We start from the raw sequence: 22557 nt of genomic DNA, 5'->3' as shown, positions 1-22557 counted from the left end.
GAGTTGAACGTTTTGAAGCTTATTGTGAATAAATAATACTTAGTTAAGAGTTAACAAATACATAAAAAATAGCAGAATTTTAGTCTTTTTTGAGAATTGTATTTGTCTGAACTGAAATGTAATTAAATTGTTTTACACATTAAAATTAAATCCAAATTTGGAAACGGGGCACGTTTACGCGTTGGCCTCTGAATACCTTTACGCCCGTTCTTTCTGTGTCTCACTGCTGGTGAATTCCAGCGGTAACGGAAGGACGGTTTTTGCAAAAAAATTGATGCATTTCTGTCTGTGAGCATATCAAAATACATATTTTTCAAAAACTGATGCATAAACTTTTATACACATCACGGTAAGTTTCTAAAAAAGCCAAAGCCAAAAATTTTGTAGGTAATGTTTTTGAAAATCAAATTTAAAAACCGGTAATGGAAGGACATTTTTGCGACATGATTTTCACGCTATCATGCTCTCCCCAAAAGTTCAGCTAAACTATAAAAGAAAAAATTCTATAAAAATTAGAGCACATACGCGAGTGTTCAATCATTACAATTTCACCTCTGGTTTAAAGAAAAATATTTTAAGCATATAAATTATGTATTTGTTAAGGGTAACGGAAGGACAGTAACGGAAGGACAAGAAGTCCGGGACAATAAAACCTGGTAAATTTCAGCTTACAAACATTTATTCAGCTCATACAGCAGTCTGAAGCACTGATATCTAATGCCTGAGCTATCTGTTGCAGTTCTGAATTCCTTAAATGCTCAATAATTGTATCCGAATCCTTAGAACATTTTTCTTCTTTCTCATAAAACGCAGAGATCATTCCCACATTAGAATGTATTTTCAATCAAGCTATTTCTATTCCTTCATCATGTATATGAAGTAGCTGTCCAACATTGCTTTTTGTTAACTTATTTCTCGTCCATTCAAATAACAAAACATGTCCGAACGTTAATGAATTCTTTGGCATGTTCTTATGAGTTGGTGTTTTTGATTCACCTGTATCTTTATTTTTAACATTATTTATAACTGTCCTCAGTCTATCGACTTTAAAAGGAAATCTCTTTCGATTCATTGAAGTATTTATTATATTCAATAACATAATTTGTTACAGGGTTCAAATAGTGAATATTCTGTGTGTCAGGATAAGAATGGATATTACTCTATCTTTTTGAAAGTTGATCTTTGAATGAACTGATCTCTTCGTAGTACGTTTAACGGTTAAACCAATGCAGTCTACAATAATTTCCTATGACTTGTAGTAACAAATTTGAAAATTTTTTCGAAGTTGTACTGTTCCAATATAAATTTCAAGATCTTAAGCAAATGTTTGTGCTTAAATTGGCTTGTCATATCCCAAAAATGTCATACCAAAATGATTTTTACATGCTTAGAAGTTTTTAAGGGTAGTTTTCATGATTTTCATGCACGTACAACAGAAGAAAGAAAATCACGAAATATTTTTTACAAAAATTAAATTAAAGTTTTTTTTTTTCATAAAAGCACTCATAATTTTTGTACAAATATTAGGGGAAGGTGGGATACTTCGGACCTATTTTCACTTTTCAATTTTTAATTTCATAATTGTTTTTTTTTCATAATTTTATAAAAATCTAAATTTAAATACCTGTAGTTAAAACTTTATGATTTTTTACACAACATATAATTATCTTAAAAGTTTATTTAAATTATTACAATTACATTTTTAAAGAAGAACAGAAGAACGAACGAAGTAAAAATTACATTTTTAAAGAAGAAAGAAGAACAGAAGAACGAACGAACCCAAGGTACACCACCAGTGGTGTACCTTGGGTCTTGGGATGGTGTATCTTGGACCAATGATTAAAAGGCAAAGAAAACATGATTTTCAGTAAGAACATTACTATTTATCAATCAGTAAATTACTCATAAATTTAGAAATACAATTTTTATTTGTTTCAAAAATAAATAAAAATTTAGCTCTTATTATCTTATTACGTTTCACTTTTTTAATAAAATAACAAGATGCTCTAGCTTCTGAAAACCATACTCAAGATTATTTTTTAAAGCTACACTCATTTCTAACTAAGATTGTAATTGGATAAGTCAATTCCAAATCTTAACTTCTCGAGCTGCCTTTGAGAAACCACCGAATAGTATTATGTGTGGTAGCTTGAGTATGATATCCTTTTTATCAACTTCATAAATGGTAGGATCTTCTCTTGTGAACTTCTGACAGTTTGGATCTTTTTTCAGATATTTAACTTCATATCCCATCATCAGCAATAGAAATAAGCTCTGTAAAGATAAAAAAAGATAAAATCTCTTGCCCGCCAAAACTATGCTAGCAGTTAATATATAAAACTCCTTTAACCTCAAAAAGAAAAAAAAAAAAAAAAAAAAAAAACCTCTGAAACTAAGGGAAATTGAAAAAAAAAAAAAACTTGGGGGACCCTTAAAAAAAAAATTGGTACGTATAGCGGGAAACGAAGGTCATATTCGGATTCAGGGGATTATTTTACGTAAGAATCAGCCGACGAAATGTCAGAAGCATTTTGAAGGTTTTTTTTTTTTTTTTTGCCGCACAGTGTAATTTACTTTTAATTTAAATGCAGCACAACTCATTAATCGTAAGTGCAGAGGAAAGGTCAGTTCTTTGCGAATGACAGTTAAATCACTTTTCATGTCTTTTAACTATGATACGAGCTCTTTTTCTTTCAACCTGTTCCATAAAGAGAATAGATTTGCTCTATTTCATTCCAGATCTCTGCCTTCCAGGGCAGTTTGAATGCCGAAATCGTAAGTGCCTTTCGAGGGATTCCCTTTGCAATGGGGATGACGAATGTGGAGACGGAACCGATGAAGAAAATTGTGGTAAGTTAGGGTTTCAGTACTTTTCCGTTGCGACCACGCAGTTGATAAAGTCACCAAAAATAGATAAAATAATTCCCCAGGAGCTTACTGTATCGTTCACTTGCTGCTGTACGCCTGACAAACCCGTTAATTGCGACTTACTCGAAGAAACTCGGGCCCAAAATCAAATTCCCTGCGAATCCTTACCGTGCCTTAATGTACAAGGATTGTAGTGGCTGTTGATTGGTGGTTCTCTTATGCGGCACTTGTGTGGGTTAACAGCACCATATCTAAGAAGAAAAATGAATCTCGCCTGACCATAAAATATGCGACGGCCAAGAGCATTGTGCATCGTCACCAGAAAACGCAAATCAAAATTAAAGCCATGGTTTTTTGGTTTTAACAACTGCACGAAATGCATTTCGTAAGGGTAGAGCTTCGGAAATCTGCTTTAAAAGTATTCGCACGGTTTCCCACGGAGTACCCAGTGCTCTTGGTACTGATATTGAGTAGCCACTTCAGCAACGTTTGAAGAACTTGCAGATACTGCAGCTGTCACAGTTGTAACTTCCTCAACCATCGCTGGCTCAGAAGCCTGTCGTCCTTTTCCTAGTGCAGTATTCAACGAAACAGTGCTTCAAAGAGACGAAACATTCCTGTAACTGCAATTACGGACATGGATATGCTCTTCTTACATATTTTCACCTCTAATTAACGAGCAGGGCTGCCGAAATACTGCTTTCATTCTGATCCAGTTTCACGATTAATGCGTGTTCCTTCTTGTTCAGAGACCTTACAGCTGAATGAATTTTACGCCCCACTTTTGTAACGGAATTTCATTAGTTACTTATTCTCATAAGATTTCAGTACCAGAAAGCCATCTATTGGTAAAAACTCAAACTATTCTCTTATTTTGCATAAACCTCGATCGCATAATCTGCAGAAATCGATAACAACATCGACCTGAAGTTTTATTCGGATTCGTTCAGTGAAGCCAAAATTACGAGCGTTTGAGTCTGTTAGTTTAATTTTAACTGCCCCAAAATAAATATATATGAATGGAACTTTAGAAGACACGTAGGCCGTATCCAATACTTTATCTATTTTTTAGATTTGTCACCAGTTGTTCCTGAGACATGTGGAACGCCAGATATTCAGCCAGCCAACTCAAGCGGACTTTTCGACAGGATAGTTGGAGGTCGAGAAGTCATCAGAGGCAGCTGGCCGTGGCAGGCAGATCTCCAGACGAATATTCTGCTGCCAAATGGTCACTTTTGCGGTGGGACTCTTCTAAACACGGAGTGGGTTTTTTCCGCTGCTCACTGCATGCCAGGGTAAGCGTTGAATACACTACAACAAAACCATTCTATGTTAAGTAAAATTTTCTAGTCGAATTGCTTCTGCGTATTTTTGAGTTACAGATGACCTCTTCAGTAAAGAGTATAAAGTTATACGTAAAAAGGAAACTGTGGTAATTATTTTCTAACATATCTCTATTTTCTTGCACAAAAGAACCATGCAACACAAACGAGCTAAGCAATTTTTGATGGACTACTGATAACTCTAAAGTAAATTTATTAACTAATAAAAAACTTAATTTGCTTTGAAACATTTGTTTTTTAACAAAGACTAACCTTCAGGGCAGCTACATTAGTCGCTTTCGGCGGTCGCCTAGATCTCGTCACCTCGCCTGCGTTGTGCTGGTATCTATCTCCATTCCCCAGAAAACCAAAGTACACAGGCGGTGTACTTCGCCCCCTTTTTGTTGCCTGAGATCACTGGCACAACCCCCTCAAATATCACGACGCTATCTACAAAAAATAGAGTCACCTCAACAAACTCTACCCTGAAAATTTCAATGGCAGTCTGCGCCATGACCTTCATACTTGGACACCCTTGAATCAGAAGTACATTAATTAATCCCATCCTCTCCACGCCGTGCGTCGGACTTGCCGCCTGAACCAGGAACTATTGAGCAAGGCAGTCATGGTCAAGTATTCTGTAGGCTTGTTTTCTTTGCAAGCAACTATTGGCACAATTCCAGCTACATACAATCGGTAATTTTTAAGCGAATGAAACGTCGCTGATGATTGACGTTTCAATTAATAGCTCCGCAAATTGAATTCGTAGGAAAACGAGAGCTGCCTAAACATGATGTCCGAAAAATCACAAATCCGTCGATACCAGGTTCAATCGTCAATTCTCTGCCGTTCGGAACAAGTTAGAGTCAATAGATATAAATATAGATACATATGCTTTTTAATATGTAAGATTTTTAGTAATCGAACTATTTATCATATGAAAGTAGTATGATGGACCCTTTTTTGTTATTTAAAAACATAAAGTGGTGAAGTGGAGTGTATGTAACTCCATATCTGGTACACTCCACGAAACTTAGCGAATTAAAGTAGGAATATTTCCAATGATTTTTATTTTATTTATATAAAATACACAACTGAAACAGTACCGTAAGCACTGAAAGAACATGTACAATGTATGTTGTACATATAGAGCTAAATAAGTAAACATTGTAAAGGGTTTGAACCTAAAAGTATAATTCTTACGGGGAGTAAAACAAACAGCTTTTCTTAATAAGGGTTTAATAAAATTTATTTAGATGGACGTAATTAACCATGTAGCGGTACATGACAGATAATAAATCGTCATATATTGCAGCTACATCCAACACAGATAGTTCGGATTTTCACCTATCATTATGTTTATTTTTTTAACCAGTGTACTTGTTGATAGAAACCAGCATTATTTGTTTTTTTTTTTTTAATTTCTTCGTTTAAAATTGTCTGATAATGAACTTGATACAGTCCCCTTTTACTGTATGCATGTTATGCAATCATGGATAATATCTATGTATACTTTGCTAACTATTATTCAGTAATTCAATATAGTCATAAAGAATGCATGATTTGTCGGCATATTTCAGCATCAAAACAAGAAGACTTTCCGAAAACTTGAAACTATTTCCTTAATATCAAAAAAAAGTGTACACTTTCTTTTTCTTGTGTAGCATTTGATCTCTGCAGTGGTTGATAATTTATTTTTCTCTCTGCTTTTCCTTCTGTAGCAATCGAAGGCCTTACGAAATCAGAGTACATCTCGGAAATCATCACAAATACGAAAAGGATCCCTATGAACAAGTTCGATATGGCAAAGAATATTACATTTTTGGAGTTGACACCGAACAAGTAAGAAATTTTTTTTTAAAGTTAAAACGAAAAATGAAATCTCAGTAAAAAGCATAGAGCGAAATGTAGAAGTCATACTTTTTTGCCCGAGTAAGAAAATTAACATTAATAATACTGCAGTAAGCAAGGAAAGGGCAGTAACTGAAAATATTTTTATTTTGTTGCATTTTTGTTATCTATCGTACGTTTGCCTTATTGTATACTAGTGGTACCCGCACGGCTTGCCCGTAGTTGAAAATTAAAAGGTCATTCGGTTCGCCTGTATATTTGCAAATAATTTATGACGAATTTCTCGCCATTTGGCTATGTTCATTCGCTCTCCCATTCCGCGTCATGATCATTTCGTAATTTACTCGTCCATCTTTTGATAATTTTGCTCCGGAAAATGTTCTTAAAATTGAAATAGAAGAAGAACAAAATCGAATTTTCAAAAAATCGCTTCAAGGTGCACACACATCCCCATGCTACAAACTAACTTTGTGCCAAATTTCATGAAAATCGGACAAACGGTAAAGGCGCTATGCGCGTCACAGAGATCCAGACATCCTACAGACATCAAGACATCCAGGCAAAGAGACTTTGAGCTTTATTATTAGTAACTAGTGGTACTTGCACGGCTTTGCCTGTATTAGAAAATTAAAAGGTCTTTTGGTTCGCCTGTATATTTACAAATAATGTATGGTGAATTTTCTTGCCAATTGGCTTGTTCCCATGTTACGGTTCCACGTTATGATGATTCGTAATTTACTCGTCCATCTTATGATAGTTTTGTTCTTAAAATTGCAATAGGATAAGAACCACATCGAATTTTCGAAAAATCGCTTCGAGGTGCACACCCCATGCTACAAACTAACTTTGTGTCAAATTTCATGAAAATCGGACGAACGGTCTAGGCGCTATGCGTGTCAGAGATCCAGACATCCTACAGACATCCTCCAGACAGAGACTTTGAGCTTTCTTATTAGTAAAGAAGATAGAGAAAAAGCTTGTTTTTTTTTTGTTTTCCGATGAAAAAAAAAAAAAAACGCGGAAAAAGCGTCCACTTCCAACATTTTCCTATTGTTAGTACTGAATCCAAAACGCGTTTCTTCAATTATCTCGAAAATTCATTCCTGCAGATACTGCCGTTTACATGCACACGGCTGGCAGGATATTTGCTTAATATTCGTTGTATTATAACACGAATTAATGTTCTTGAGAAAAAAAAAAGAGGGAAAGAAGAGACTAAAGCGGAGACTTCTCAATGAAAACTGACATTTTAACGTTTTTTTTTATCACTTACATTTTCTAGTTAAAGACTTATAGCCGCAGTTTTGTTTATTGCGTACACGATATGTACCCCCTTATATTGGTACGTATGAACAATTGAAGTCAATTTTTTTTTAAATGCCATCAAATAAAGAAATTATTTTAATAAAAATCTCAAAAAGCTCCATGGCACAAAGAAAAGACTTAAATGATGGATGCACTTTTGCTCTGAGAAATTGATAATATTTTTTGGGGGAAAAGGTTCACGTGTGCCCCTCTTTTATCTACACGATCATATAATGTAAGAAGCTTAACAGCATCCTCATGTATATACAGGGTGTTCCGTTTTTACCTGCAAGATCTTTATTTTCGTATATTTGGAGGCGGCTCAATAATGGTCTGTGGAAGTTGCGCTAAGGAAGGAAACTATACCTACGCTTTTTGTGCTTGGCAGAATGAATTCTGAGAGTGATGTTGATGTAATGAGCAGTATCTTTTTTAACCAAAAACTCTGTTAATAACTATTTAAAATCATTTATTAAAGCAGGATAGTGCCTAATTGCATGTTTCTTAAACCTCAAATTTACTGTCTAATGCTTATTCCGTGAAAATGCTCTACTGGCCCGAAAAAAGGCTTGATCTACGTTGAATGGCAGCTTTGTGAGGCATTCTGGCACCCGAAGTTTGCAGAAAATGGCATTCAATGTCGAAACGAGCAAGAAATTATTTTCTCCGTCGAAAAAGTCGGCATAAAATTTTTCAAGAACGTTCTTTTATTTCCATGACATCAAGACTGATAAAAGTGATTGAAAAAAAAGGGGGAAATTATTGATTACTAAGGTTTTTCAGGGCAAAATGTTCGTTGTCCTTTTAATTTTGTCCAGGAAAACGAGCATTTTGCCCTGAATGCCCTGAATGCAACACTGTAAATGTGTTATTTTTTTTATTAATCACGGCAAAACATTTATTTTTATGTTTTCAAATATTCTGCTTTCCACAACGTTTTCTGGCACAAAAAGGCACTTTGTGTTTAAATTTCACTGAATTATTTCAGAAATAACTTTTTTTTCTGTGCAATTTTCAGCTGTCCTTATAATTCTGACCACCACTGTACATGTACTGAATTTATTTCATTTTTATCATTTAACTTCACTCATGTCTATCACAATGAATTTAAAAGCTTGCTGTTGAAATCGTACACGGCGAGCACCTAGTATAGTTATCTCGATGATTTGAAACACAAAGACTAAGCACAAAGACTTTCAACAAATCTTTCTTAGACCACTAGATTAATGTAAACACGACATGGATACATCTAGTACCTATCTGTGGTTACCTATCCTATGGTGAAAATTTGAAAAAGTTTTTTTTTTAAAGAATTACTTTCACATGGCTCGAAGCGGATTAGAGTGTTCCCAGATGGTTAAAACCAGATTTCCCCAATTCCCTTCCAACTTTTCCCCAAAAAGCGATGTTTTCTAACAAAATTCCCCAAATTCAAAAATTATTTTTCCACTAATATTTTCATAAAATGAATCGACAACCTCAAAAATTTTTGTCTCTTCAAAAAAATTTTTCTCCCCAAATAGCCAAATTTTCTTATAAAATTCCCCAACTTTTTTTTTCTCCCCATTTTCGCTTTTTTTTTGTTTTCTCTATCTTTTTTTATCTTTACTAATAATAAAGCTGAAAGTCTCTCTGTCTGGATATCACTCTGTCTGTCAGGATCTCTAGCAAAATTATCATAAGATGGACGAATAAATTACGATCTGACGTGGAACCGTAACGTAGGCAAGCCAATTGGCGAGAAATTCATCATACATTATTTGTAAATATACAACGGAACCAAAAGACCTTTTAATTTTCTATTACGGGCAAAGCCGTGCGGGTGCCACTAGTCATAAATACAAGTGCCTGACCGAGAGATAAGAAATAGCTAAATGTTTCCCCCCCCCCTACTTGAATTTACTACTCTGCTTCTGTATGTACATTTAAACTATGATTGTTGTATATATTTATCCAAGAACATTCTTCATCACACCTATTTTTACCCCTTAACTAGTTTCACGTATCAACTAGTTACTCACGCAGAACATTAATGCGAATTCCGTAGCAAAATATTCCACATAATGCGAAATGTGAATTCCATAAAGTTGAGCAAAGCTAAACCAACGCTGTTTGATACAAACAATGTAACTACTACTTCTTGACGCGAATCTAAATACGAAAAAAATTCTTTTTTTCCCCCGAGGTTTTTTTCCCCAGGTTTTCCCCAAGAAAATTTTTTTCCCCAAAGAATTCCCCTCAAAACTCATTTCCCCAAAGTTTCCCCAGAGAGCACCAGATTTCCCCAAAATGAGGAAATTTCCCCCAATCTGGCAACACTGTCTTCTACACTCCTTGACAATTGCTAAGGAACGATTACGTTTTTGGAATAGTTAAGAATAGATAATGATTAAAGAAACAGAACGAAATATATAGTTAGTAGGGAGGATGTATCTTTATTATAAGTACAAAATAATACAGATATTACTACTTTAATGAAGTAAAAACTTAAAAATAAAAACATAATCCTACTTATATGATTTTCATACAACACCAAAAAAATGATCTAAGTCAGAATGATGGAGACATGAGTACCTTAATATGATGTATGATTACCAGGGACACTGATGCACAATTTACATCTGTTTTCCATACTCCCCACTAATTCTTGAGGAGTGCTTGGGGGATGTTTTCCCATTCCTCTCTCAATGCGGATTTCAGTTCTTGTACTGTTCTGGGACGAACGGTTCTTCGCGCAACACGTCTGCCAAGAGCCTCCCAGGCAAGTTCAATCGGATTTAAGTCGGAAAAGTAAGCAGGCCACTGCATACGGAGAATGTTTTCACTTTGCAGTGTGTCTGACACTTCAATGCTCCAGTGTGGCCGTGCATCGTCGTCCGTAAAGAGAAAGTCTAGACCTACAGCCCCCTAAGAAGACGAACATGGTCCAGCATAACATCTCTGCAATACATTCGCGACGTATCGCTTTCTTATTCAAAAATGTGAAGCTGCGTTCTGCCATTGTGCATGATGCCTGCCCACACCATGACACCTGGGCAGTACCGATCATGTTCGCAAACAATTTTTTGTGCATAACGTGTTCCACGCTCTCTCCACAGTAGTTGGTGACCAGAATCGCTTGTCACACTGAAACGAGACTCGTCAGAGAACATCACTCTAGACCAATTTTGATGATTCCATCAACATGTTCCTTACATCAGCGTAATCTCTCTCGACGATGGCGTGGTTGAACTTGGATGCAACGTACGAGCTTCCGTGCATACAAACTGACATTATTTACTCGCCGTGAGATGGTTCTTGCAGAAACATGCGTACCGGTAGCGGTTGTTAGATTTGCAGCTATCTGTCCAAGAGTGAAATTTCTGTTCTTTTTTGCCACGAGGGCTACATAGCGATTCTCTGAAGGTGTGGTGCTCCTACCACGACCCCCGGCATGCTTTTGCAAAACATTTCCACCTTCAGCGGCCGTCTTTAATCGGGAGATGGCACTTTTTGATACACCCATTGCAGCAGCCACAGTAGTGACACTTTGACCTGCTTCCAGTCGTCCAACCGCTCGTCCACGATCGTAGATACTCAAATGATGTCTTGCTGACATTTTACTCTTAAGTATTTCAAGAACCAACCAGAATTTCAGAGAAAAACCTTTTTTAACATCCAGCACTATTTTTTTAAAAAAACCAAACAGCGTGAATTTTCGTACGAATTTTGAGCGTGTATGCACTGTTTTTTATACAGATAACGAGTCTTGGTCTACTACGCCATCTGAACTAGAATTTATTTCCATTGGCCAGGTGGTTGAGGTACAAATTTGCATAAATCACTTGTTCCTTAGCAATTGTCAAGCAGTGTACATGCAATGCACTCACAAACGGAAAATCGCAATTTTTGGACTTGCGTCAGTCTGGCTCTGAGGTTTAAATTTTAGAATTGCAAAAAAAAAAAAAAAAAAACCTACATATTAGTTTTGTCTATATTACATTAGCGTATAGAAGAAATATCAGGATCTTCAATTACCATATTTCTTTTAAAGAATGAAGTATTTTTGAGAAAAAATGCAGAAGCATTTCATCTTTAAACTAATACAACTAATATAATTAGAATAAGCCCAAGAAAAAAAGGCATTAATATAATCGAATACGAAAGGATAAATTTCATTCTTGAATAATAATAATAAAAAGACTGTTCTAAATCATAATTACAACTTATGTTTTTAAAATTAATTTCAGATCTTTTAAAAAGCCACACAAATAATAAATTAGACCCTTTTATAAATGGCTTTCCTTGAATAATGAATCTATGTTCTTTTAAATACCATTCATCAAGATGTGCCCATCAGCATTGAAGCAGACAAATGGTGGTATAAGTGCGAATTCGTTTATTATCTGCTGAGACATTTGGGGAAGGAAAGTCGTTAGAACACTTGAAAAATGAATTCACTAATTGAATGAATCACTTTCCATCCCTTCTGTTAGATATTCAGTCAGAAAGATATGACGGCGTTAACATCCGACGAGGAAAGAGTATAAAACGTCAATAAATCTTTTATATATCTTCTTAAGCGCGTTGAAAATGTATAACGAATGAAGAAAAGTATAAAGGGTGGATCTGTGATGGTTTTGCATAAACTCTATTGCTATGGAAAGAATTGTAGGGAAAAATAGAGCAGGATTTTATTATTAGTTCAAACAATAATGAGTTCTGAAGAAATGTTTCGTTTCTTACAGCCAAAGGGAACTCATTAGTATTATTAATTTTATGTATTTTACCAAATTTTTAAAAATCGGTACTAAATTGTAATGTTTCTTTTTAGTATAATACTATCAGGGAGCTTCAAAAAGTTTTACTTTTCAATCGTAATTTTCTCCTCCTAAAAATGAATACCCTCGATACAGGAAGAAAGAACAGCAGGAAGACGTTCGCTCAATTTAAAGAAAGTAGTTCTTTAAAAACACCATTAAAGACATTCATCTCGTAACAAATCATATACAATGTGAATTTGTTAGGAAATACTTAAACTATATCGCTGAATTTCATTTCTTTTGCAGTTAAATTTTTTTTTTTGAAGTTCAAGTTTTTTTAAGTTATTACAGTCTAATGTGAAATACTAATGAATTTCCAACTTTCCTGTAACTTCGAGGCCTTCACCTCAACACATTTTGGCTCTGATTGAGAGCTCGTTTAAAAACAGTAAATTAAAACCCGCACAAAAGGCTTCTATTAGGTATCTTATTATTAATAACGTTTCGTTTAATTCAGGTTTTCGGAGTAGTAATCTTTCCCCATTGGAAAAAAGAAATTTGCGCGATATTTCTTCCAATAATAATGTGATTATTACAAAAGCTGATAAGGAGGACAGACTGTTATAATTGAAAAAAACAAGTATGTTTCCGGGGTCAATGACTTACTCCAAGATGGCCCGTATACTCAGTTAAAACAAGATCCTTCGCCTAGTGAATTAAAATGCTTTTAAGCAAGTAAGCTATTTTTCAAGTGCTCTAATTTAATCCCTTCTGTTTCACATTGTGCGAGATTCTAATCTCTGCCTAAAGTCCACAAAGTCGGAATTCCCCTGAGACCTATTGTGTCCAACATTGGCACCATTTCTTATTGGCTGGTCAAATTTCTTACTTCTAAGTTTGCTCCACAACTGGACTCCAACACACATTCTGTCAAAAATTCTACTGAATCTATTAAAATCCTTTGTAAGTTTAAACCTAATAATTTCCGTGTGGTTTCTTTTAATGTTAAATCTCTTTTTATCAATGTTCCTGTTATTGGAGCTTTGCATTGTCTTGACAACAAGACTCCGTGAATTCCACCACACCCACCACGAAATTCTTGAACTTATAAATTTAACTGAAATTTGTCTTAAACGTACAACCTTTATCTTTGGTGGCACGTTCTACCAACAAACTGATGGCCTAGCTATGGGTTACCCCTTGAGCCCTATCCTCAGTGAAATCTATATGGACTATTTTCAAAAAACAAAAAAAAAATGTTTAAACTATTTGACCATTCACTCTGGCTCAGATATGTTGACGACACTTTTACCCTCTTGGATTGCACAGCTGATACTGTTCCACATATTACCTACTTAATTAACTCCGTTGATTCTAATATTCAGTTTACTGCTGAAATCGAAGACAATAACTCTTTGCCCTTTTTGGATGTGTTAATTTTAAAAAACAATAATGAATTTTCTACCACTGTTTATCGCTAACTATTTGCTGTCTGTCTTCCCCCACACTTTCGTTCGTGCCTTCCGATGAAACGAAAAATGTCTGTCTTTTATACATTTATCAACCGTGCCATATATAATTGTTCTGATCAGACACTGCTTATTGAAGAACTGAATTTTTTGAGGAGTGAGGCTATAGACAGGGGTTTTCCTCTTCAAATTGTTGACGAGGCTTTTTACAAACTCTCAACCCTAAATAAAAGCCCCAACAAACCAAGGTTTTCTTCTACAAATTTTGTGATTTTACCGTTTTATTCAAAAATATCCTTTCGCATTTCTAGAATTCTTAGCAAGTTTGATTTTTGCGTAATTTACAGACCTATAAATAAACTTTTTTTTTTACCAAACTGAAGGACCCAATCCAACCACTCGATCAGTGGGGCATCTATCATATTAATTGCCAATGTAAAATTGGATACGTGGGACAGACAAGGCGATCACTTAAGTTTCGTTTAAAGGAACATAAAAACCACGTTGAAAAACAGGAACTGAATAAATCTTTGATTGCCAAACATTGTTGGGACACAGGACATCATTTTGTTTTTTCGGAAGCCAAGATTATATACAGACCTAAAATTATTGGGGAATTAGATTTTCTGGAAGCCTTTTATATTCACAAGAATTTAAACAATCTTTGCAATGAGTTTTTTGCGGTTCCGCATATCTCTCCAATCTTAATTGATGGGTTCAAATTTACATATTTCTAATACGTCAAATCATGCCTCAGCACTCGCTGAGATCTGATTGTCCCCCCCCCCCTTTGGTATTTAAACTCTCCCATGACCGTGTTCCATCCCATTTCCTTGCTTTGCACTGAAGAAGGAGGCTATTGCATCTGAAACATGTTCGCATTTTAAACTTTTAAATCTTTTATTTGTGCTTTTAAACGTTGTTTCCGACTTTTATTTATTTCTTGCACAAAGCTCATGCTTTTTAATCATACCCACATTTATTTGATTATACGAAACCCTACCTCATCAAAATTATCTATTGTTACCTTAAAAGCAGAATGTTGCTACTCCACACTTGTCTCATCAAGTTGTCGTTTGTAGAGCATCTCGACTAAAACTAGTTAACGGACCAATTGAAGTTTTATTTACGCAACAGAGACCGTCACAAACACTTAATGATTTGACGTGTTTTGTTGCTCAGCACTCATGGCGCTTGGTGGAAGAGTCAAAAACATCAAAATCGAAGAAAATGGGTAGGACACGCGATAAAGACTTCCACGATGATTCTATGTATTTACAATAATTTTGTAATACATATGTATGTATCTTCCGTCACATAAGACATGAATGAGAGACTTGTGTAACTTTTTTATACATTTAGAACATAAAGCATTTGATACGTTAGAAATAAGTTCAAGCTTTGTCACATGCTCTCTTTAAGGGGAAGACCTTACGAAAATACAGTTTTTGTCCTTTATTTTACAAATATACTTTTTAAATCAAAAAATGTAAACAAGCAAAGCTTGTAACCAAGAAACTGATGACATGTACTGATCATTTGAAAGAAACACTGTGACAACACAACCGATTTTTTAAAATTGTAATTTTGAGTATTATGTACTAAGCTAAATATCAAACAATGCTCATCATTAAATACGAGTATTGACGTCTAGCACATGATACAAAAGAGTGAAACGCTAAAAATAGTTCCTGATACATTTCGACTTGCATTATTAGTTACTGAAAATGAAATAGCGTATTTAGAAGCAAAATTACCTCATCAATAATACGATGGTTATTTTTCTGATTAGTTATAATAGTTAATGTGATTCAGATATCTAGCTGAAGATCGATTTTAATTCTATACCATTTCGGAACGATATGGAACTGGTTAATGAGATATATGAGAATTATTTGTTGATAAATCTATTAGCATTGTGCCTTTGGATTTGTAAGAAGAGATAATTGAAATAGTTTGCGCAGAAACGAAAGTTTCTTACGTTATTCAATGTCGATTAATAAAAATTCAGTGTTGATAACGTTTTTCATTTTTTTTTAGAATATTGATGAATTCACTGACTTAATTTTTATTTTTAACTAGAAATTATTGAACTTTGAATTTAAACGGGGCTGATGACTTATAGTTGGGAAAAAACGAAACTAGCAGCAACTCTGGAAGGAATCCTTATCCTAATCATAACATTATGACGCTGCTAGCGTGGTTTGTCCCAACTCTAATCAACTATTTATATTTCTGATGAGAAACTGGTATGAATTTACTTAAATTTTAAAGTATTTTTTATTTCCAGTTTATAAAGGATGGGGTCTATGACATCGTTCATGACTTAGTTTTGATCAAATTGAACGCACCTGTAGTCATCAGTCCTCATGTTAAACCAGCCTGCTTACCGGAGCTGAACGAGGAGTTGAAGGTGGGACAAAAATGTTACGCAACTGGATGGGGCATCACCAGGGGTAAAGTACTTGCTTCTCTTCTCTTACGTATGTAAAAGCGATAAGAAAACTATGTTAATGCAATCAATGTTATAGCATGGCTCTGGCAAAAAAATGTTTTACTTTCGACGCACTTACTTATGTTTGGGTTAAAAGAGGAGACATTCTTAGATTGGCACAGCAGCTATAATCGCTATTAGAAACGCAAACCGTCTTTGCTTGCCCTTAATTTAGCAAGTTAAACCGTTTGAGTCTCAGCCAATCTTAAGTCAACTTGTCAGATCCAAACTATGAAGAGAAAACAGCATAGGATATTCAAAGACAAGAAAACTTTTCTCTGATTTGTTAAAATAAATTTATACTGAACATCCGATTCTTTTTTTCTCTTTTCTTTTTTTTTATCATCAAATCGCTGCTCTTAATGAGCAGCTAGAGCATTTCCCCCCCCTGATTAAGAATTTTTTAATGCCGCTGGATATTAAAGTATCTTGAATGAAGAATAACTCAAGCGGAGGAAGGCGAATGACTACCAATGCTATCACCATCTTGCGTGTAATACTTTTTTGAAACATAATTGCTACTCAGCCATGTAAATCAGCAACGTTTGTAGGTGATTCAGAGTCAAAAATCGCATATAATGGCTATCGGGTTCTTGAGCTTCATTCTCAGCAAGTCATGGCATCCAAGGATTATTTAAGGATAAAACTGCAAGAGGAACCGTTAAATAAAATCTAAAAATAATACAACAGACAAGCCCAGAAATATTTCGCCCAGTCAATGAAAAATATTAGTTAGGATACCACAGTGCTTGATGGTAAAAAATTAGCTAGTTAATTAGGCATCAAAAACAAACTTGTAACAAATGTTTGAAATCAATTGCTACTTACAACGCAGTTCTATACTTCTTTTCTGTGTACAAACCTAACATCCGTAAATCCTTAAAATAAGCACTTTAAATGTTTTTAAAAATGACGAATTTTGTAGGTTCTGGTGGTACAGATGTTTTGAAACAAGCGTTTCATCCCATTCAATCTGCACGTACATGTGATAATGAGTTTCAAGAATTTGTTAACAGTTCTATGATCTGTGCTGGACAGTTGAGGAAAGGATTTGGTTTATGCCATGTAAGTACACTAAATTTGATAATTTTTTTTGAAACTTTCTTTCTTGTTCTAGGCCGGCTGTGATTTAGTCACGATCATTATCGAAATATTAGCATAGTACAGATTCATTCATAAATCCCTGAACAAGATCGAGAATCCCTCAGTTCTGAATGTACAGTCGGATCCCGACTTACGCGAGGGATGCGTTCCAAGACTTCTCACGTAAGTCGAAATTTCGCGTTGTGAAACAACGTATGTTCAGAAATTTTTTATAAGCATACCCAATTATTTTAGACATGTGATAACACCCTCCGAATTGTTTAAAACCATTTCTTAACTATATATCACCGTATATTTTATAAAGAACTGGCTTGTATTTTAGAAAAAGAGTTATTATTTAGTATAAATTATGATTATGAAGCACAAAATCAATGGTCAATAGGAGAGATTGACATGAAATAAAACAGTATTATGTACATTACAGTATTATAATAGCACTGAGCTGTAGATATAGTAAACTTAATTATAATTTTAAAAATGAAGAAGATGATAGTTTATGCAGTACGATCAGATTTTTATCAGTCTTCTGACAGCACATGCACGTCAAGAAACTCGTCAGAAGAGGAAGAAGAAGAAAGAGTGATGGTTCATCATCGGCATTTTTAGTATCATTCCGGGGGTTCTTCAGTGGATCAGTCACCTTTATCAGAAAGGTTTTATCTTTGGTTGCCTTTGTTTTTCCTTCTCTAACACAAGTAAATTGTTGTAAGGAGCTATAGCAGACTCAAGGTTGTTAGCGAAGGTAATGGAACCCATCATATTCTGATATTGCGTCACCGACAGTTTTATAGCATTTCTCTTGCACATGTGCTCCTTTTGTTATGGATTTCAAAAATCAGTTCAGGCAGCTCCCTTTCAAGCTCTTCATCTTCGTTTTCTTCATCACATACAAATTTAACAATTTCTGCTAGCTAAGTATCTGACGGAGCTTGACCATGGCAGTCGATGAGCTCGTTTATATCTTCTTCCTTCACATTGGAGATGCTTTGTCCACCGAGCTGCTTTGCCAAAGCCTCTGTCTTTTGAACTGCCTCATGGTGAATGTCTTCAGGAGCAAAGCCTTCACAACCATGCACGATATGCGGTCAATGTTTCTACCAACTTGCATTGGTTGTCTGTATTTTCATGGCTTCTAATGATGTGCCTATGTTTTGCAGTGCAGAGGCAATTATGTACTATTTCAGGTTGAAATTTTCCAAGCTGTTCATTGCTTGCACAAGGTTTTGTAGACACTTCCTTAAATAAAAGGCTTTAAATGCCTTAATAACGCTTGGGAGCCACGCTATTTTAACAACGTTCATATGTAAAATGAAGAAAAGTTATGATAGTTCATTCATGAAACCAATATTTAGTTTCAATGAAACCCATTCTAAGGCTTAGCGACTCCTTTTCAGAAAAAAAATCATATTGCAGGCGAGCAATTTGCGTCAGCAATAAAAAAAATCATTACTCATGAAAAAGTCGCGTTATAGCCATTTCGCCCAAGTCGGATCGCGTTGTAGCGGGATCCGATTGTATTTGAGATGTTCACTTGATCGCTGACTCTTCGATTATGAAATCTCTCAAGAGATTCCTTCAGTCAATTATTCGATAGTTAGAATAACTCAATATACGAACACTCGTTTATTCGAATTTATCGTTATGCTCGTAGAGCATAACGATAAATTTCGTGAGATTGAAAAAAGGCAAGAGCAGGAAAAAAGTTAACAAAGTGCCTGAAAGTGCGTTTAGGAAATTGAGAAGTCTACTGTGCAAACATGCCGAGCTAACTGACGCAAACTGACGGACGCTGTGGGAAGCAAAATGAATGAAGAGCACACCAAGATTGAGAAGGCTCTGCAATGTTTGCTTGGGCCTCATTTCCTGGATTTTGGGATTCAGAAAAGTATGACGAACTTATTATGATTTGCAAGCCAAGCGTGGGCATTACGAGCTATATGGGGCGACCATTATCCATCAGATCTGTTCTATGTTCTTAAGAAAAGACAAGACACGTGTGGAAGAGAATATGGTACGATAGAAGTACGAGGGCTGTTAGAAAAGACGTTAATGAGTTGAGGTCTCATTGAGTTTTTAAATTTAAGGAAAATGACAAAACGGTTGGAGCAGCACTACTGGATCAAATTTTGCCAGAAAGTGGGCGACGGACAAGGGGAAATCATTCTAAAGATGCAGACGGCTTTTTTGTTATAATTTCTCAGCACATTTCTCGCTCTTGCTTTCGACCTTTTTTGCTAAAAAAAAATCAAACTCTTGTAGTTCAATCTACTCCTTACTCTTCTGATACGATCCTTTGTAATTTCTGGCTGTTCCTCAAACTCAAGAGGTGATTGGAAGGCTAGTGAAGCTCCAGTTGTTTCGTGATTTCACTTGAATTGAAAAAAAAATTCAGCGAGGGCACTACACCTTACCACAGTCAAACTCTGATCACCAGCGACTGACATTATTGACAGACGTGAAAAAAAGCAGCAATGCGCAGAAAAGTTGAAAGTCAGCTCATGCAAGCGTGATAGTTTCCAATATATGAAGTTTTCACACACCGAGAAAAAAAGTCGGATATTTTCCTAACAACTCTCGCATGTACCAACAGTAGTTGCTACATAGTGTTATCTAAAACAATACAGAAAATGTCACGTAATTATAACCAACACAAATGCTACTTTATCCAATTTGTACTCGTCTAGCAGCGATGATTTGTTTCAAGAAAGTTGCAGCTAAATTCCCTAACAGTAATTTACAGGAAGGTGCAAGGGACGATATTAATCAGTGAAATTTACTTAGGGCATTTAGCTGACATTCAGTCGTGTATTTACTTGGCACAAAGAACCTTCATCAACAGCATATGAACAGTCATAAAAAGAGCGCAATAACTACATTTTGAAACGTAGCTCTATGCAGCAACGCTAGCTGAACTGATAATGAAGCACATTTTTGGTTGCAGTACGTACCGTCATTTAGTAAATAGATCACAGGTTCATACACAGGATCACAGGTTCAAGAGCACATCACCGCAACTTTTTCTTCTGATACCTTCCAAAGTTGGAATGCTATGCAATTTACGTAGATAACTTTGGATATTTACTTTGCTGTGCTAGTGAGCTTTTTTTTCAGGGCTAATAGAACACGTAACCATTAAAACAAGATAACTGTTGAAAAAGAATTTATATCCATGAAATTTACAAAAAGTATGGTGAACCTAACATCTTAAAGGTTATAAAGGCGTCTCGCATTAGGTGGTTGGGCTACATATTTCGATATGCAGATGCGTTCCCCACAATAAGAGTCACCTTCTCGAACATTGAAGGAATACGCCGAAGAGGGAGACCCCCTGTCAGATGGCTGGATGGGGTAGAAAATGACTTAAAAGTAATAGGAGTGAACCGATGGAGGACTATTGCAAGGGATATGGTTAGGTGGGAAACGGTCTTCGCCTGCAACAGGTTGTAGAACCAGCAAAGAAGAAGAAGAGTAGAACACGTTGATATATTACACAAATTTAGAAACATTGCCAACTGTGATCTAGAACTCATAAGTCTGCCCATTTGTAAATAGAATAAATTGCTGCTTTTCTCCATGACTGAAACTTTTACAATGTTTTCCGCTACTGGTTGGTCACATGCTGCTAGATGGTGCATTTTATAATTTTTAACACGATTTCTGTTAAATATAGTGTCCGAATGATAATTCTCATCAGTGGTGTCCATCCCCTAAGTTCAATGGCGCAAATCCTCCCACCCTCCAAATTTTTCTCCATCCTCTCCCCCCCTCTTTTTAGCTCTCTTTTTTATTTTATTTATTTATTTTAAATATTTTTAATTAATTTATTTATTTTTAATTATTATCATGTTTTTGGAAAAGTTCTGTGTTACGTCAGTAACATACACTACCCAAACACACACACACGAACTAAATAAATAAATAAAACAAAATATAAAGAGAAAAAAATAAAATGCCATAAATAGTTTGAATTAGAAATACATTAATAAATAAATTAAAAAATATATATAAAAAAATCCCCCCCCCATTTCGATTGCGCCCATAGTCCCCACTGATTCTCATTACTTTTGAAACAATAAGGAGTCTATCCTCTATTCGCATTATTTGAGAGACCTTTTAAGTGAATCTGTGACTTTAATATGTTGTGAATTTAGTACAATAACGAGAAACATTACTCTCTTACGAAATCTCCAAGTTTTATAATCTTTCATAAACCGACAGACATAGTAAGTTTCTTAATATTCAAATTTATGTTGCTTCATCTACGCGAACGTAACCAATCTACTTATTTCGCTTAGTCGCTTAAAATTTTAACAAATATATCTTGATTTTGTTTTACTTTATTCATTGCATGGTTAATAGAAAAACAACGAATTTCCAAACATCTAACTCTCACAATTAGTTGTTTTAATGCTACAAAACGATTGAAAAGTGACTGTGCTTTATTATTTTTATAGGGTGATAGTGGCGGGCCTCTTGTTTGCCAAAAGGGAGAAAAATGGCATGTATATGGAGCAGCAAGCTTTGTCATCGACTCCAATTTGATAAGTGGATTATGTGGCATACAAGACAAACCAACAGTTTTTAATAAATTGTCTGCGAAAATGGATTGGGTGAAGTCCATATTAGAAAGCAACAAATAGGATAAACAACATTTTTGAAAACATATTTCGAAAACCAACCACATTCTCAAAACGAGAAACAGAATATATTTTTTAATAGGAACTCTTTGATATAGCATTAGTTTTTTTAATGGCTCTTATATTCGTTATTTTCAAAGTCAAATATCTGTTTAGATGTACCTGTAATTGAATACAGAGTTTGTATATAGAATAATACTTATGTTGTGCATACATTGATTCATTATAAGATAAGTGTAAATAAATATTGTTTTTGGTTTCTGAATTATTTTCAGTGGTTTATCTTTAATTATATTGGCGCTACACTTTTTTTTTTTTTGAAATTTGATATCCAAACATTTATTTTCTGGTTAATCATTTAGATCTGGTTTCTACAGGTCGATTTATTTTCATCAAAATTCATGCAGGCAAACATGCTCTTATAAAAAATTGTCTTAATTTTTTTATGTAAGAAATCATCATCTATTACTTTTAATTCCTTGCTGATGCTGTCTCTAAAATATCACGGGCATGTGAGCATTCGTACTGCAACTTTTTTCAATATTTTTACCAATCGTTATTGAAACAATTTAGTTTTTCTAGCTTAGGTGCCCTTCGTTTGTATTCGGTTTAAAAAGTGAAATTTTTCTTTAAGGTATGTAATCAAAATTAAGAATCTTTGCAAAAACATATGCTAAAATCCGCACGTTATCTCCTGTCTTTGAAACAAAAGAGAAAAGTTGATTTCGCAGAAGTTGCTCTTGTATGGTGGAAAAATACTGTCAC

The 22557-nt window shown here is 35.0% G+C and overlaps 1 protein-coding gene across 1 annotated transcript in view; it reads left to right on the top strand.

Annotated features, from left to right (window-relative positions):
* The window catches only part of LOC129216983 (chymotrypsin B-like), a 53684-nt gene extending 31643 nt beyond the window's left edge, over positions 1 to 22041 (top strand). The window contains exons 4-9 of the mRNA XM_054851207.1: positions 2740 to 2850; positions 3941 to 4163; positions 5912 to 6032; positions 15848 to 16013; positions 16977 to 17116; positions 21610 to 22041. Of these exons, the coding sequence (XP_054707182.1) occupies positions 2740 to 2850; positions 3941 to 4163; positions 5912 to 6032; positions 15848 to 16013; positions 16977 to 17116; positions 21610 to 21795 (947 nt within the window). The 3' untranslated portion in view covers positions 21796 to 22041. The remainder of the gene's footprint in view (positions 1 to 2739; positions 2851 to 3940; positions 4164 to 5911; positions 6033 to 15847; positions 16014 to 16976; positions 17117 to 21609) is intronic.
* The last annotated feature ends 516 nt before the right edge of the window (positions 22042 to 22557 follow it).

This window comes from Uloborus diversus, chromosome 2 (genome assembly GCF_026930045.1).
Source record: "Uloborus diversus isolate 005 chromosome 2, Udiv.v.3.1, whole genome shotgun sequence".
In the NCBI taxonomy this organism is placed as follows: domain Eukaryota; kingdom Metazoa; phylum Arthropoda; class Arachnida; order Araneae; family Uloboridae; genus Uloborus; species Uloborus diversus.
Note: the sequence above shows the minus strand (reverse complement) of the source record. Positions and strands in the feature narration are given on the sequence as shown.